General features: G+C 43.6%; 1 protein-coding gene across 8 annotated transcripts in view; it reads left to right on the top strand.

Moving 5' to 3' along the window:
• The window catches only part of phactr2 (phosphatase and actin regulator 2), a 15,929-nt gene extending 3,638 nt beyond the window's left edge, over positions 1-12,291 (top strand). For 4 of the 8 annotated variants that reach the window (XM_088384117.1, XM_088384120.1, XM_088384118.1 and 1 more), the window contains 12 exons: positions 5,481-5,666; positions 5,740-5,814; positions 5,927-6,067; positions 6,374-6,649; positions 6,848-7,364; positions 7,445-7,620; positions 7,684-7,840; positions 7,938-7,993; positions 8,320-8,381; positions 8,573-8,710; positions 9,116-9,192; positions 9,715-12,291. In XM_088384117.1, coding sequence (XP_088240243.1) covers positions 5,481-5,666; positions 5,740-5,814; positions 5,927-6,067; positions 6,374-6,649; positions 6,848-7,364; positions 7,445-7,620; positions 7,684-7,840; positions 7,938-7,993; positions 8,320-8,381; positions 8,573-8,710; positions 9,116-9,192; positions 9,715-9,730 — 1,877 coding nt within the window. In that variant the 3' untranslated portion in view covers positions 9,731-12,291. Of the gene's footprint in view, positions 1-2,285; positions 2,613-2,902; positions 3,118-5,480; positions 5,667-5,739; positions 5,815-5,926; positions 6,068-6,373; positions 6,650-6,847; positions 7,365-7,444; positions 7,621-7,683; positions 7,841-7,937; positions 7,994-8,319; positions 8,382-8,572; positions 8,711-9,115; positions 9,193-9,714 lie in introns of those variants that run through there. The other 4 variants (XM_088384124.1, XM_088384125.1, XM_088384121.1 and 1 more) reach the window with 3 other exon arrangements.

Below are 12,291 nucleotides of genomic sequence, written 5' to 3'. Positions count from 1 at the left end.
TTGTTGGGGACCTTTAAAGAATCAAAAGGCTTTGTTTAAGCGTTCTTTCATTCTCAGCTCACGCATGATTCATGTTGTCTGTTTTACGGAGCGCGTGAGAAGCGACATTCCAGCGTTACATAAGTAACTAAGGTTCGGTTCAACCGGTCAAGTCAGGACTTTTCACCTGTCAGCTTTATTTATTATGCTTAAAGCAACATACCTGTTGGTTACTTTCATTTTGCTTCTGCATAAAGAAAATATCCGGCTTGCCGTTCTCTGGATGTGATGAACGGATCAGTTTGATTTATTAAAAAAAGAAAAAACGTTTTAGCGTAAAACCGTATTTTCAGTGTTGATGGAAGAAATCTCATACAAAGTGTGTCAGGAAAGTTCCAGGACCAAGGAAATCACATCGCTCATGGTTGTGTCATTGTGACAGTGCATCTGACAGTTCCTGGTCAAGAAAAACAGCTCCAGTCCTGGAACTTTCCTGACAGTTTGCTTCATTTCTCCGCAAAGCGAAGGCCTTTATTCAGCGCCGGTTACCAAACGGCGCTCAGCCACGCTCTGTCGCCGTCTCGCTCTCTATCATCAGCCCTTCGCTCCGGCTCTCCGACTGCCCGTCTGGCAGGATGTCAGCTATTGATTTAATACAGGCAACATTTTAGCATTATGGCTCGTGCCAAACAGTATACAACAAACAGGAGATCGGGTTGCAGGCCCGAGCGGATGGGAAGAACGAGAGACATGACAGTAACCAGTCCTGTAATACTGCCAAAACACTGCAGGTTAGACTTTAAAAGATAACCAAAATCATCACGTTGCAAGGAAACAGTGGATACTCGTTACTTGAACACATTAGATTGTACCGAGCGAGTTTAATAAATAAGTCAAGGTGGAAGGGGCGGGGTCGGGGGATCTGAAAAGTAGCACTTAAACAATTATTAGCCCCTTGTTCCGCTGAGGCCACCGTTTAAATATTTGATGACTGCCTTTTTTCCCCTCAGCCCTTTCCTCCTCCGGTCAATAAGAAGGTCAGGATCCCTCGGGTGAGAGCTGTTATTTAAAAACACGACGCGGTCCCTAAAAATGTCACCTTGCCGTGCTTGTTATCGGAAGACATGTCCTCTTGACCACAATTGATTTGATGCCAAACTGTCAACCTGTTTTTTTTTTTTTTATGTGTGTACTGAAGATTTGAGTTTGAGATCCAAAGATGAATACGAGATGAGATAAAAGTTCAGAATTGCAGCTTTTATTTCATGGTATTTACATCTAAACGTGTTAAACAAAATGTTTGGCTTGCTGCAAATATTTTTTGTGTGTTTGTATTATATTATTGAATTATATTTGGACATAAACAGCTTCAGGGCAAATTCGTTATATTTTTTACCACTAGATGGCACCATTGGTCTTAGCTAAAAGCGAGCTGGAGCGTGGTTGTGCTCTGCAAGATCTCAGCTCACACCCTGTCAACAGTGAAGGCGGAACACTCACGTGCACGCGCGAGCGCGCACACAGGCGGCGCTCCTGTTTATTTGCTTTCTATCAGCTGAAAGCAGGAGCGTGTGATCAGCCGCGCTAGACACCCTGAGGTCACGCAGCTTCTATAAAGCATTGACTTGTGCTATGACTATTAAAAAAAAAAAAAAAAGATCATCAAAGATGAAAACAACCATCTCCACGTTGAATATTCGCTTTGAAAGCAAATAGAATGTGTAAGTGGAACTGTTAGAACTCCAGAAATCCCGATATGGGGACATTTAGGTCACATGGTTGGCTGTTCCTCTTTCAGTTCTTTAGTAAAAGCCTTTATGAGAGAAAACAACTGTGATTTACTGTACGATGGTGTCTTTGATGTACAAATTCAATATAACTCAAATTACTCATATTAAATCATTCTCTATTGAAATGCCCCCATTTTGTTCTAACCATTAGGTCACTTAGTCCTTCACCTCCTAGAACAGCTGAACTTCACCTGAGGATCAGAGGGTCTTTATTATGGGACTTATGCATGACGGACTAACAATGCTACTTACTGTAGTGAGAATTGAGGCCACCGGTGGCCATCTTGGGTTGCCATATGAGGTTGAATGTGATTGGTTGATTCCGTAAACAATCTCCAGTAGATTATCGTTTCTACCCGAAATATTGAACAGTTGAGTTATATTAGTCACACGACTTTTTTTCATGGAATGCCTTACTTTTTAAGTTACTATATATTTTTTAAAAACACTTAATCAAGCTACCCCACAAAATATGCTGTGCCCACTGTCAAATGATGGTGCCTGAAGGTGTCAGCCTTCACCTTTGGGCCCCAACAGCGACTCTAATCTGCATGGAGGAATGAGAAGCATCCACCATATGAGAGGAGGAGAGCAGGACATGGGCGGGAGGGGAAGTTACGACCGAGCAGCAACTCAGTGCCGTCAGTCGAGCTAAAAAAAAAAAGTTTTCTCCAGGCTAGCGACATGAATTCTCAAGGCGGCCGCGCACAGGATTTACTCGGCGATAGGGAGCGAAGATCGCGGGTTAAGGATTGAGGAGGGCACCCTCCTCCACCGGAGCTCCGCCGGTGAAACCGAACATGGGCCAGACCGCTGTGTCTGCCGTGTCTCACACAGCGAGTGGTGAGTGTTTCCTCCTCCCCCCCCCTTAAGTCAGTGACTTCTCTTTTCCCCCCCTCTTGTTGTAAATTTTGAACTTATGCAAGTTTATGGTTACAATTTCACCCATGCACAACTTTTAAGATCGCTTAAATGCGTCAAAATGAAGATTAAACTCGGCACTTTCGTCATATAGTTCAACGTGACACCGCTTGCGTGGACGCCCGTGGAATTGTTTACACAAAAAAAATCGACTCTTCCTTTTTGTCATGAACCGTGTTTAATAAAGCTTGAGTTGACTCAACGTTTGTTGTTAAGCTAACACAGCACATTCATTATTTTTGGCTCCTTATCAAAGAACACAAGACCGGATCGGTTCACTTGTGCACCATGTGGAAGCTGATCTCAGTACAGTAGCATCTACACGGAGGAACCAGTTGGACTTGACCGACTCTTTTCAAAGCAAACATTCGGTCTTGCGGCTCCTTCACCGGAAACGTAGCCAAGTATTCAGCTGTGCAAAACACAGGTAGAAATATTGACCGATTTGATCTGACAGTTCTCAATTGCATATGAACTAATCAACTGGGCCTTTGACCTATAAATCACACAATATTCATGTGTCAATCAAAGACAAAATATCATTTTAGGCTTCTTATAGAATTTTTTCAGATGTTTACATTTTTTTCTGACAGCTTAGTCCATTCACAACTGCTCTTGAAAAGCATCAAGCGACTTGCAACCTGAGTCGCTAGATAAACTGTGGCTTCATTGTACGGTAAGGCGGGCTCGGGGGCTTGTCGCATATTTCCCCTTTGAGAATTCCATAGGTGATTTGTTTCATTCTAGATTGCCTCTAATTACGCCTGGCAAGACAAACTCATTCAAAGGAAAGAAAGCCCTGCAGTGTTTGCATAAGCTTCTTTATAGCCTGCATGCTTATCAAAAACTAAACACGCTGTCAATTTTATGGGAGTATTTGGTATCCAGGGAGCGCTTACACTGAATAAACTTCTCCTTTCTTGTTTGGTAATGTACTCGCACCGTTGCGTAACCATCTTGCCACATTCTTAAAACGCTTCATCTATGCAACCAAGAGGAAAGGGAAGTGATTTGTTCTCATTCAGTTACGGTTTTTGGCACGTACACGCTAGCGTGGACTTGATTCAAACTTGAAGGTTTTTGGAAAATGCAAGTTGAAGTTGAAAGCGATTTTATTGTCTGAGGAAGGATGAAAAGCGTTCCTCCTGTGACCTACTTTTTCTTTGCATAATAGCATTTATACGCTTTCCCAGCTTCTAGCCTTCTTCCTGTTTGTCACGCGTGGTCCTTGCACCCCCCCAATGTCACGCTGCGGAGGAAGGAAGCCTCTCCCTTTCCTCGTACTCGTCGTCGGCCTCATCAGGACATGTTCCTGTTCAAATCTTTTTCAATTACCTCATTTTATTTTGAGGGCTTCCTTGAGCTCAGAAGCACACTGAAATTTGTGATTCTTGTAGAATTTAGTAGACATGTCTATCTTGAATAGGCCTACAAAAATTCCCAAGAAGCAGTGTGTGGAAAACCCCAAGAAGTCAGCCATTTTGTTTTTTCTACCCAGGTGTTATTCAAAAATGAGCTAGAATTATTTTCCATTGGCTTCTGAATTTGAAATATACATAGAATGTACTCAAGGAATGGAACTGCAAAATATTTGAATCTTTAAAAATATGTGTTTTGGAAGACCCCACAAATTAGCTAATTAATTCATATGAAGACTAATAACAAATAGGGATTCTCAAAGTTTTTTTTTACTGATCCACTTGATGTCTGGCCAATTTTAGAAGTGACCAAGTACATTTAGCACATAATTACTTGATTGAAATAGTTTTCCATCCCCTTGTAATTAGCACTACTGCCACCTAGAGGACTGGAGTGCAACATTCTAGCCCAGTTTTCACGTCACTTAACCCTCATTCACTATCTGCGTACTAATAAAAGCTTTCCCTGTAATCTAACCTCTGTCAGCACTTTTCATTTTTTCAGAGTTAACATTGACAAGCACAATTTGGTTTGCTGCATAATCCGGCGTGCAACGATTTCACTTTGCAGCATCTGTTGTGCTTCAAGTTGGGCCCGTGAACGCTCATCGCACACACACACACACGCATGGTCGCATGCATACACACAAATACCACTTCCCGACTCAGCCATGTGGCGACGTTTGCGAGTCATCTGCTTTAAAGTGGCACGCCCCCCCAGTTGTGAAATCCGCTGTGAAATAGTGCTGTCGAGTCAGCAGTTGTAAAAAAAGCTGGGAGAAGAGCGAGCCGCTTTGACGGACATTTAATTTGAGGCATTTTGAAATGGCTGGAAACTGCTTTGCCTTTTTTTTGTGCTTTCCAGTCATTGCCTTTTGTTGGCCAAATTAATTTCAAATAATGAAATTAACTATAAAAAATAACTATTTCATTAAAATAATACATTGTAATTACACATTTTAACTTCTAAAAATATTGATTTTTTTTCTTAAAAAAAAAAAAAAATTAACAGCTAATCCACAAATGACCCGTTTGAAACTTAACCATCCACACTCTTCAGCAATATAAAGTGTACGAATGCCGAAAATGAGCGTCTGGGGAGTGGCCCAAGCTTTGCCGTCTACTTTTCATGTCTTCATTAATTGCCCTTTAATTGCCACGTTGTGCATGTGGTTGCACACGCTCTACTCTGTCATTATCTCCTCCCTCGCTTTATTCCACAGCCAGTTGTCTGAATCACTTTGGGGGTTTTTACAGTTTTTATTCTTTTCCTCCTAGTGCAATTTGAATAAAATGACATCTTTCCTTTCGTAATATTATTATAATATAAAAAGAAAATCACTGATGAGTTTTGTCCTCATGTTTTGTCCAGTTGATGGTTTGGAGAAATCGTCATCACTGGCCAGCTCCGACATGGTGGCGGACAGCGGTTCCGACGGCCACGGTGTGCCCGGCTCCCGGCAGCAGCGAGGCAAGCTGTCCAGTCTAGGGAGACTCTTCAAACCCTGGAAATGGAGGAAGAAGAAGAGCAGCGACAGATTCCAGGATCTCTCCAAAGGTGTGGTCTTAGGCGGCTTTGCATCTTCAGGCAGCCCGACACCCTTTGACCTTTGATTCGTTGCTTTTTGCAGTTTTGGAGAGAAAAATCTCAACAAGACAAACGAGAGAGGAGCTCATCAAGAAAGGAGTGCTCGTCTCCGAACAAGGTCTGTCGACGTTGCGGTTAGCGCCACCTACAGGACTGGAGTCCGGTCAACTTGTTGCGCAACATTGACGAAGAGCTGCAAAATGAACCAAAGTGGATTTTTCTTCATACAGATGAGCCCGTCAGTAGGGAAAACCAGAATGGTCATGCCACATCTAGCATGTCACCGGAGCAGGTCAAAGTTGAGATTGAAACGAAAGTGACCCAACCTGTCGACCCGACTCCTGGTCCTGACAGCACAGAGGACAAAACAGGTGACTTTTTATATAACTACATTTGGAACATGTGTGTGTTTGTGTTAGCATTGAAGCTAACCTGACGAAGTACCAGTAAATTTTTGGGCTTCTTTCGTTGACGCTCTTCAATTATTTTTCTCTTGTTGGCAATTTCCACTTTTCTCTTTGTCATCCTTGCCATGGTTCTGTTGTGGCATCACAAAAGAAACTCTTTCGGTGTTTATTTCATACACAATCTGAGAGGTTTAAATGTCACTCTTCACCTGTCCTCCACCTTTCCACAACTCACTGCTTGTCCATTTGCATCTCTTAATATACATTCAGTCTCAACCGTCCCTGTGACCCGCTCAGAGACACGCGACACTAAACCCGTCGCCCGGGCAACTCAGGCCCGCCCGCGGGAAGCCCAAGCTCGAAAGCACCACAGCGCCGCTGCGCCCGCCTCCTCCAAGCCTGCAGGTGGCGCCGCTGGCACGGCCAGGCACAGCAGGGACGCTTCCTCTGGTGCTAAAAAGAGCACCAAAGCAGCCGGAAAGTCGGGCTCTGCGGCGCAGGCTAAAACTAATTCGCGGAGCTCTAACAACAGTAGTCGCGCCATCGGTAAGTTTGGCTGCTTTGATTTTCTCGCATGCCTGCATGCAAATGGACGCACTCCGCCATGGTTTCATTGGACTTTTTCCATCGTTTGAATCTGTATCCCTTTTTTATTTAATTTGATCAGTATTGATGACCTCAACTGGCTTAGGCCAGGATTTGCTTCATTCTTTTAGGGGGTTGTTTTTCTTTTTCTCTTTCCAGCCAAGTCCTCTCATCCGAAGAAGACGCAAGGCAGTTCAGCCAAAGCCACCACGACCACCTCTTACTCCACCATCCCCCCTCGCTCTCGTCTACCCAAGGACGCCGAAGCGCAGAGCAAAGGCGCCGACACGCGGACCGCCCGGAAAGCCGAAGCTAATTCTCAGAAGGCTTCTGCGGAGGTTCCCAGTCAGCCGGAGGAAGTCAACTCCTCCGAGGCTCACGGGAGCTCTGGTCAAGTTCCCCTCCCCGAAGTTGAGGAGGCTCCCGTCAGTTCCCAAGCCGCCCCGGAGGACAAAGCCCCGCCGGCGGAATCTTCGGCGAGCCAAGAAAACCCCCCAGAGGCGTCCCCCGAGCCCGTCGTCCACTCCCACCACGTCAACACTTCCACAGAGGACACTTCCTTCACAGAAGAGGATGCCCAGGGCGACGCCCAGCAGGAGAAAGAACCGAGGGTAGGAGGGGAGGGAGGAGAGGCGCAAGAGGAAAACGGAGAACCTGCTGAGGACACACATTGCAGGTAAAACCATCACTGGAATCTTTTTTTTTTAATTTTCATTCCAGTTTTGTGCTTACATGCGTCCTTTGTCACGATGGCAGCCCTGCTAATGCGGACACCATCAAGCCGCAGGGCCTCAGCGTGAGCATCCAGCAGATCGAGGTGACGGTGATCCCTGACCGGCCGAGCGAGAGCCAAGCCAGCGACTCGGACTCGGACGGACCCATTCTGTACCGCGATGACGAGGAGGAAGAGGAGGACGACGAATACCTCAACAGTAGGCCACTACCTCTACCATTACGCTTGGCAAAATGTCTGACGGTTTGATCTTTCCCCAAAGGCTCACTGGCCAGCAAAATCCGGCGGCGGGACACCCTCAACATCAAACTGGGCAACCGTCCCAGCAAGAGAGAGCTGGAGGAGAAAAATATCCTGCCGCGCAGCTCCGAGACGGAGAGACACGAGCTCCGCCAGCAGATCGGCTCCAAGCTCGTCAGGTGGGCGCGTGTGACGGACGCACCTGATTTATCCGAGGAGAAAATAAGTCGCATGTATGTGCAGTCAATCTGTTTGAAAGAAGATTTCTCATTTCAGGCGTTTGAGCCAAAGACCAACCACAGAGGAGCTGGAGCAACGGAACATCCTCCGACGTAGGTCAACAAAACATCATTGGGTCTTGATTTGAAACTGCCACAAGGGGGCAGCAAATTATGACATAAAGCGTCTTCATTGGTGCTTATTGCTATTGTGACAGAAAGTTAAAAAAAAAAAAGACTTTGACTCTGATGCTATCCGGCTAGCACATTTTTATATTACACATTTTGTCTGCATCTCATTTGCCTTGGTTCGCCAGCGTCGACGAGTGTTTTCATATCTGCCGGAATGCTTTTAATAAGATCCAGATCACCTCTGGTATAAATAGAAGTACAAATCCAAGTAGGTGTGAAATAACCACTCTGCGTTTGTCTCTGTGCAGAAAAGAACGAAGAGGAGGAGCATGAGGCCAAGCAGGAGATTAAACGGAAACTCTCCAGAAAGGTGAGACAATAAAGTCAGGATGTGCAAACTCTTTGGAATCATTTGGTGATCTAAGGCCCCATTTCCAACCCTTATGCTGAGTGGAAATAGGTCCCATTTTTTGGGTTTGAACCCACAACCTTCCAGTCTCAGGGCGGACGCTCTACCACTAGGCCGGTGAACGAGATGAGTAAAGCTCTCCTTTTGTGCAGCTCAGCGTGCGGCCGACGGTAGCAGAGCTGATCGCTCGGAGAATCCTGCGTTTTAACGAGTACGTGGAAGTCACAGACGCCAAGGACTACGACCGGCGGGCCGACAAGCCCTGGACGCGACTCACACCTGCTGATAAGGTGAGCTAAGCCCACAATTTAATTTCTATCAAACCTCTACAAAAACGGTTGTTTAAGCCTTCTCTCATTTATTACAGCTCACCAAAAGTAAATCCCAGCATGGTTTGGTATTTGAAGGGTTATTAAAGGCGTCAAGCCTGCCCTCTGCTGGTCTGATCAAGTACTACATTAACTAGTTTGTCCTCAAGCATACCCCCGGCCAAATTTGCCGACCAAAAATGATCAAACGTTTGCTTTTCGTTGGACCCTCGGCAAGATCAGGAGTTCAATCGCGGCAACTCGAGTGGGAATGTGCATTAGGTCGGCCGATGAACGAGGCCGGTAAACGGGCAAAGTGGTGGCTAAGTGCTCCGTCGAGCTTTTCATTTGCGTTCAGTGTTGTGTTGTTGTGTGTCCGCGCTACAGGCGGCCATCCGCAAGGAACTCAACGAGTTCAAGAGCAGGGAGATGGAGGTGCACGAGGACAGCAAACATTTTACCAGGTACACTCAAATGGAATCTTCACGACTGTAATTGCAGCTATTATCTCTGTGAAATGTACGTTCCAACTGAAAAAATTAAAACCAGGGTACAACGAATTTCATTTCCCCTTCAATATGTGTGGAAATGCTGAGAGGTACTAGCATGGCAATTTATATTTATCAAATTTTTTTTTTTACATTATTGATTAATAATATATTTTTTTGATGAATTAAATTGTAATACCCAGTTTTTATAATCTATTTTAGTTAATTGCTTATTTCATTCTTAATTTCGTTGAATTTTCGATTCTAATTTTTAATCAATTTCATTTATTATGTTTTTCCAAACGTTTCAATGATAAAAAAAACAAAAACCTAGATTATTTTATTAATGTCAGCACACTCACCCGTACGGCTGTTGGAAAAAAGACATTCCAGAATTTATTTAAGACTTAAGACAATGTTTTGTTTAAATGTAATCACAGCTTGCATTTTCATATCTCTCTCCATATAACATTTTCAAATATCTGCATGCCTTTTCAGATTCCACCGGCCTTAACGTGAACTGGACGTCAAGCATCAAAAGAGGAAAAGTCCACCAGGCCACCATACCTGCTGCTGTTCTTCAGTCCGAGCGAGCGCTCTTCTACCCTCTTTGTACTTCCTCGCACCGTAACAACAAACGCAGGTTTGTCTTAAGGGGCCTGGGCTCTTTACGTGGCCCACTCGTGGAACTTTGTTGCACATACTGTACCTATACTCGGAAAAGTGGTGGCTCGTTAAGAGTGATTTATTTATTACGGCGAAGAGGACTTGCTGGAATATGTTTTTTGTTTTTCTTATCACTCTGAGAGGTGTAAAATGGAGTGTTATTATCGGTATGAATGTGGCTCAAGGGAACAATAACTTCGTTGTGAAGCATGTATGTTCCGACTGCCAACCGATGGACCATCAGGAGCTGTTGTCATGTGATGGAGCCACTAGAGGGCATTATGTCATAAGCACATTAGCCGCTTGCCCGGGATGCCATAGAGCCAAGTACCACGAGACCTCAGTTGAGTTAAATAAGTGCTTCAAAAAAAAAAAATCCCTCAAGTGCTCAAAATGTTCTTTCAAATTTGCACTTTTTAAGCTTTCAAATTTGTTTCAATCCTTTTAGTTTTATTCGCAGCTCGTCTTGGTGCCAAAAAGCTATTAACCTTACAAAAAGCGGCACCAAAGCAGCTCGCCACCAACTAGGGTTTTTTTCCATGACCATTTCTGAAAATATTTTTTATTTCCATCTAATGTTTGCTCCCCCTGAGCAGTTTGGCCTCTATTTCTATCTAAGTGGCGGCTCGCTCAGTTGAAAACGTATGCCAAGCAGTTTACATCTTTAAAATTGCTATTTTTGTGTCTTTTTATAACACGCTATTAAATGAGAGACCGCGGGAAGGAGGCAGACACAGCGGCTAAGATTTGGATAAGATTTGCATTATGCATTAAAAAAAAAATCCTCATTTTATTGGCACTTTGTTGCAGTCCAACAAAAATATCTTTATTTTGTAAGTTTCTGCACTAGCCTTCTGGCTATCTTCTATCAAACACATTAAAAATCTAAATTATGTCTCTACGCTATGCTGCTTGCATCCCTAGAATAAACAATTGTCAAGTTACGATGTGCTAATAAAAGCGAGACGGCGGTCTGGAGGTGGACATAGCCGCTAAAATAAGTATTTTTAGTATAAGTTAAATTATTAGCATTAAGTTAACTAGCTTCTTCTGTCTTTTACGCTAGGCTAAGCATAGCTAAAACCAAAGTTAGTTTTTCAACTTCAAATTGTGAATGACTAAAGCAAAAGTATTAAATAGTAAAGTGGCCTTCCGACTTTTTGCGTACACAACCAATATCTGCTCAATTATTGTGCTTTTGCGTTTACATGGATTATAATAATTTCTCACCGCTTGGAACATATTTGGGATGAGCAAACCTCACCCATGTGCAAACAAATTCTTGAATATCTCAAAAGCAGTCAAATACAAAGTTTCTATCATGTTCCGCTAGCGTAGTAGCGCTATTAAATGTGATTGACGGTCTCTTCCGTGTGTGTGTGTGTGTGTGTGTGTGTTTTGTTGCTGCTTCATTGTATGTACACATAACCTAAAGTCATGTACAGTCTAACAGTATTCCTTTACCATATGTATGATGTACTGTATATTGATTATTTTGTACAGAATGTATATGGAGCATGTGCACAGAATCAATTTTATGCCGCAATACAGCTATGGTGTAAATTATTTTAAACTATTCACGTTTGTCTTTCTTTTATGGGGGCTAATGTGGTGCTGTTTGGTTGATTAGCGCTCAATTGCGTCTGACTTACTCACTTTGGTTTAAGTTAAAGGACAAAGCCATAAGCTCAAGCGCAACGTCTTTAACGGCCACTGTCGATTAAACGGGCCAACAGCTTCCGCTTCAAGTGACCTTGTTAGCCAGCTCGCTAACATTAGCGTGGTGGCGCGACCAGCAGAAAATGATCGTTGTACAGTCGAGACTCCAAAAGCGGAATGTGAATTATAAGTGCAAATTCCTTTTCACAAGTATTGAAAAGTTTTGTTTTTCTCAAACTAAGTTAACTTTTAAATTGCATTTGGAATGTTTATTATCATTTTCATGAATTTGGGGGGGTTTAAAAAAAATACCCGGGTGATGAATGTCAAAGTATCCAACATCGTAAACACACTCACATTGAATTTACAGTGTCTAAGCAGTCCGTCTCCTCGGGGGAATCAGCAGGGCCGTAAAATACCCAACAGTAAAATGAGTTTGGTTATGAGATGACAAGGTAGTTTCCACCCTGGAGGTGTCGGCCACAGTCAGGTCGTTATGGCAAATGAGAGAGCAAGCAAATGAATCGCTAAGCCGCTCTGAAGCTGATTAGGAGTCACGACGTGTGGCGTGCTTCTTATTGCACCGCTCCTCCTCATTATTTCTTGCGGATGACTTAAAAGTACTTTTGCAGTTTTTACTTTGTCTGTTTTTGTACATGTCGCGGTCAGATAATGCTATATTTATATAGCGTTTGTATTTTCCCCTATGTGCATTCATTGGAAATAAATTATTTATTTCATGACTGGAAA

The sequence above is a fragment of the Syngnathus floridae genome, chromosome 9 (assembly GCF_059516105.1).
Source record: "Syngnathus floridae isolate MCC-2025c chromosome 9, RoL_Sflo_1.0, whole genome shotgun sequence".
NCBI lineage: Eukaryota > Metazoa > Chordata > Actinopteri > Syngnathiformes > Syngnathidae > Syngnathus > Syngnathus floridae.
Note: the sequence above shows the minus strand (reverse complement) of the source record. Positions and strands in the feature narration are given on the sequence as shown.